The sequence below is a fragment of the Austrofundulus limnaeus genome, unplaced genomic scaffold, assembly GCF_001266775.1.
Source record: "Austrofundulus limnaeus strain Quisiro unplaced genomic scaffold, Austrofundulus_limnaeus-1.0 Scaffold408, whole genome shotgun sequence".
NCBI classification, from domain to species: domain Eukaryota; kingdom Metazoa; phylum Chordata; class Actinopteri; order Cyprinodontiformes; family Rivulidae; genus Austrofundulus; species Austrofundulus limnaeus.
Genome location: NW_013952810.1, coordinates 190200 through 194706, shown reverse-complemented (window position 1 = coordinate 194706; position 4507 = coordinate 190200). Strand labels below are relative to the sequence as shown.

General features: G+C 41.4%; 1 protein-coding gene across 1 annotated transcript in view; it reads right to left on the bottom strand.

Annotated features, from left to right (window-relative positions):
* The window catches only part of ints6l (integrator complex subunit 6 like), a 29809-nt gene that overhangs the window by 6235 nt on the left and 19067 nt on the right, over window positions 1–4507 (bottom strand). The window contains exons 10-17 of the mRNA XM_014024138.1: window positions 3987–4081; window positions 3801–3911; window positions 3008–3223; window positions 2807–2933; window positions 2532–2674; window positions 956–1184; window positions 506–874; window positions 338–431 (exon numbers count right to left, since the gene is read on the bottom strand). Of these exons, the coding sequence (XP_013879592.1) occupies window positions 338–431; window positions 506–874; window positions 956–1184; window positions 2532–2674; window positions 2807–2933; window positions 3008–3223; window positions 3801–3911; window positions 3987–4081 (1384 nt within the window). The remainder of the gene's footprint in view (window positions 1–337; window positions 432–505; window positions 875–955; window positions 1185–2531; window positions 2675–2806; window positions 2934–3007; window positions 3224–3800; window positions 3912–3986; window positions 4082–4507) is intronic.

The window sequence follows — 4507 nt, the reverse complement described above, 5'->3', positions numbered from 1 at the left end:
TGGAAAAAGGATTTATTATAAGGTCATATGATGAGTTAAACTGATGTTTATGTTGGTTGGTCTATTGAAGGTTTGCTGCTAACTTATTTTATTTTTTATTATTATTATTCTCCTTCCCTTATACATATGTCTATTTCGTTTGTTATGTCTGGGTTTATAATTTAAGTATGTATGAGTGAATATATGTATCTGTCTTTTTTTGTTAAAATCAATAAATATATGTTTAAAAAAAGAAAGATACTGACAGAACCCATAACTCCTAAAATATTTGCACTTTTAGTAGATAAATCTACGTTAAAAGGTTTAGTGATGCACAAAAAGAGAAAATGTTTCTTACCTCACAGCTTCTTTGATAGCATGTTGGATGAAGTACTTCTGCACATTTACTGATCCTTTCACCTGCTGCAGGAGACTCAGTATTGCTTCATAGTCTGAGGAAAACAAAAATACATGTTTACTTAGTAAAATACTGATGAATATTGACAAACATCCAGCTCCTACTCACTTCGTCCAGGTTTGCGGACCTCCTTGATGACTCTGCCCCGCAGTTCTGCCTGACATCCGTCTAATGGAGCTATAAATATGGCCTCCAGTTCTGCAGGGTCAGCGTCAGAGCTGTCCACCTCACTCTGTGGGCTCAGACGCTCACAGCTGTGTTTCTCCTCCAGCAGTTCCTCCAGGTGATCCTCCACCTCCTTGTCCTCCTCCGTGCTGACGTCCTCCTCGCCGACCACTCCCTCCATTCCGACCTTCTCCTCTAAACTCAGAGGAGACGGACTCATCGCCTCCGACTCGGTGGGCCAGAGCTCGGCAGAGTCGAGCCCGGGGACGCTGTTGCCATTGCTCTCAGTGACGACCGTGTTGTTGCCAACTCCTGATGATGAAATGAAGAATAACTCAGAACTACAGTCCACACCAACGTTTTATCAGAAAACTTTGTGCTCCTCAGTGTTACCTTTGTGTTGTGGAGAGGATCTGAGGAGAGCCTGCCCCTGAACCCCCGCCAGACTCTTTCCTAAAACCACGTGGTTGTTGCTTCCTGGTGGAGTCTGCGGCCGGCGCAGCAGCGGCGACATGCTCCGCCTTCGCTTCATCGTACCGCCCAAGTTGGAATCACTGGAACTTCCTCTTTTCTTGTTCTGAGGTCCTGCTACAAACTCATCTGCCTCATCGATCATCATCCCCTGGAGGTTAGGTTTGAGAAAATACAGCTTGAGTTGCATCAAACTATAATGTGAAAAATTAATTTTAATTGAGCATGAAGACCTGCAGTGTAAATGTTTTGTTACACAGATCAAATGACTCGGATCAATATTGAAAATAAGAAATCTTGATCTGGACACTCCAGCTGTTTATGTTAAAACACAGAGGGTTGTAAAATAAATCACGCGGAGCACCTTCCAGCAGGACAATGATCCTGAACACACCACTGAAGCAACACTCCAGGGTTTTAAATATGGAAAGGTCCAGTCTAAGCCCTGGTCTGCTGAATAGGGCTGCACGATATTAGGAAAATCTGCGATGTGCGATAACAGTGCATAATATTGCAATGACAATATGACTTGTGATAAATGCACAAATACATAAGCATGTAGTGTTGATATCTTTCTGCTTTGTGTTCAAAGCCAAGAAAACAACTAATCATTTCCATTTCAGCCTGAATTTTTTTTAAATATGAAGAGATCCATCCAGTTGACCAAAAACATAAAGGGCTTCATTCGACTGGTGAAATACTTCAAGCTTCCATCTGAATGGCAAAATGCATAAATGCAAATTTTTGAGTCAACCATTTATTGCAGTTTATGCAGTTGTTGCGATATGCATATTGCATGGTAAATGGTAATGGTACTGAACTTATAGAGTGCTTTTCAAGTCCCTCCGGACCCCAAAGTGCTTTACACTAACAGACATTCACCCATTCACACTCACATTCACACACTGATGATGGCAAACTACACTGTAGCCACAGCTGCCCTGGGGCACACTGACAGAGGTGGGGCTGCCATGCATCGGCGCCACCGGACCCTCTGACCACCATCAGTAGGCAAGTTGGGTGAAGTGTCTTGCCCAAGGACACAACAACTGAGACGGCTGGACGGGGGATCGAACCAGCGACCTTCTGGTTCCAGGACGACTCCCCTAACCACTCCGCCACAGCCGCCCCACCCGCATAGTCTATTATCGTGATGATGATAAATTTTCGATATATTGTGCAGCCCTATTGCTGAAATATAGTTGTACTGTCTCTCCACTAAACTAATCAGTGCTTTAGATCACATTCAGACTGATGGGACACATCAGAGGCCATGAAGGTTCAGTATCTGAATAGTGATGGGAGTCAAAAAACCCAAAAATAAGGGGTTGTTATGTTGCCTAAATTAAAATGAAGTAAATTCAAATTACAAGCCTCCCAAAATGCCATTTAAATTCCAGGCTGTAAAGCAACAGAACAGAGAGAAGTCAGGGGGTGAGTACGTTTGTATCGCACTGAGAACAGCACGGATCAGTTGTTTCACAGGATCAACCTCTACCTTTTTATCTTGCTTGAAAGGATTCCCAAACGTGTGCAGCCTTTTGGGTTGATCAGGGTCGATTTCTCTCAAAGGAGACGGCATCATTTTTAGGTACTCCTGGTAGTTTCCCATCTGAGCCACTGGAATGCTGTGCAGAGAATCTAATGAAAAACAACAAACAGAACTCAATCTTCACAGTTTGAATCTAAAAGTGGGGTTTTGAATTAGACTGGTATTTCAGTTAAGTATAATGTGAATGCATAGTTATGTTTTCATCCAGCACATAAATATACCTTCATCTTGGCCCCGGATTAGTTTTAAAGATGTCCGCAGCAAATTGGAGCGCATTCGGGTGAGCTGGTCGAGAAGATTTCGTCTTGGGATGTCGTAGGCGTTCCGGTAGGTTTGAGGTTTTACGTCCTGCGAGCACATGAACATCCAGGATCAGAGGAAAAAAACACCCTGTAAAGACAGAACTTCCGCCTTACAGCTACCTTGTTGAGAAGAGCGATCTGAAAGCCGGCGAACTCTTTAAAGTTGATGTCGGCTAGGCGAAGGGGCCCCTCCCCGGTGATTCCCTGCAGGAGCTGTTTGAAGTCCCGCCGATGGGCCAGAGAGAGCAAACTGGAGTGGTTCTTCACCTTTATGCCAGTTTCTTGAGGGGGCTTTTTGCCCACGGAGACAATTAGACGGTCTGACTCGATTTTTGCCTTCAGTCCAAGTAAAATAAACAGCAAAAGAAAAAAATTATAAACATTATAAACTTAAAATATTGTTTTGGAGGGGTTGCATACTTGGTAAACATGAAAACTTTCAATGTTTTTAATTTTTATGTTTAGATCAAACATTATGCAACAACATCAGATGTTGGCAACCAGACCATGACACACTGTGTTTTACAAATATAATGAAGTTTTTTTCCAAACTATTCTCATTTAAACCAACAGTTCAGACAGATAGGGATGCTAATTTAGAGGAGCTGCAGAGTCCTCTCTGCACACTTCTGTTCAGTGGTTACTTCTTAAAGAACCGTTAAGCTGCTGCCATATTAAACACAACAATGAGTCGAGGAACCTTTACCTTTATAAACATAAGATAGGCTGAATACCAAAAAAGTAGTAGAAGCTTAAATGTCTCTTTCACCTTGTTTTTTCCTCACCACACCACTAACTAATTTTATTTTATATCACAGTAATTGAATCCTGTCATCCCATTAGAGTATAGAAAAACATACATTTTTCCTCTTGTTTGTGAAATGATGAGACAACCTGTGTGAGCAGCATTTACCTGCTGGCTGAGCTTCTTCAGGTAGGAGATGACGCTGTAACTCAGACCACAGTCCAGGGTGTCTGCTATCAGGTTTGGTGCTCCCATCATTCGTAATGCCTTTTTTAAGGGCTGGCAAAAACAATGGAGGGATTTTAGGTTGGTTAGTATTAAAAAGGCAGCTTAAATGGAAGAGTGATAGTTTACCAGGAGGAAGTATGGAGGCATTGTCTTCAGGTACATCTCTAAGGCCTGTCGCCACTTCAGGTTTGGTTTCAGCTTGTGAACTTTAAATAAATCATCTAAAAGTGGAAAAAATCCTGTTACAAAGTTTTAATCACTCTGGATCAATACCTAGATCAGGGGTCTGCAACCTGCAGATCTGGGGCCACATGTGGCTCTTTGGTCCCTCTGCAGTGGCTCTTTGAAAATGTGACCAAGCATAACAGAATAATATTTTTGTTTTTGTTTTTATACCAACAACAGAAATCAATTTGTTTACAAATACGCAATTGATACTAATACAGAAAATATAACATGTTAGCTGCTACCTGTTGTTTACTTAAATAATCCAACTTATTTCTATGATCTTTCTCTCAAATCCTCAGAATTGCCTTTAAATAATTTGAAGACCACATTATAATAAGAATTAGAAAAAAAATATGCCTGTATAGTTCAGTTGAACTAGTTTTTATGAAATTTGGTATTAACTATATACAGTATTTTTC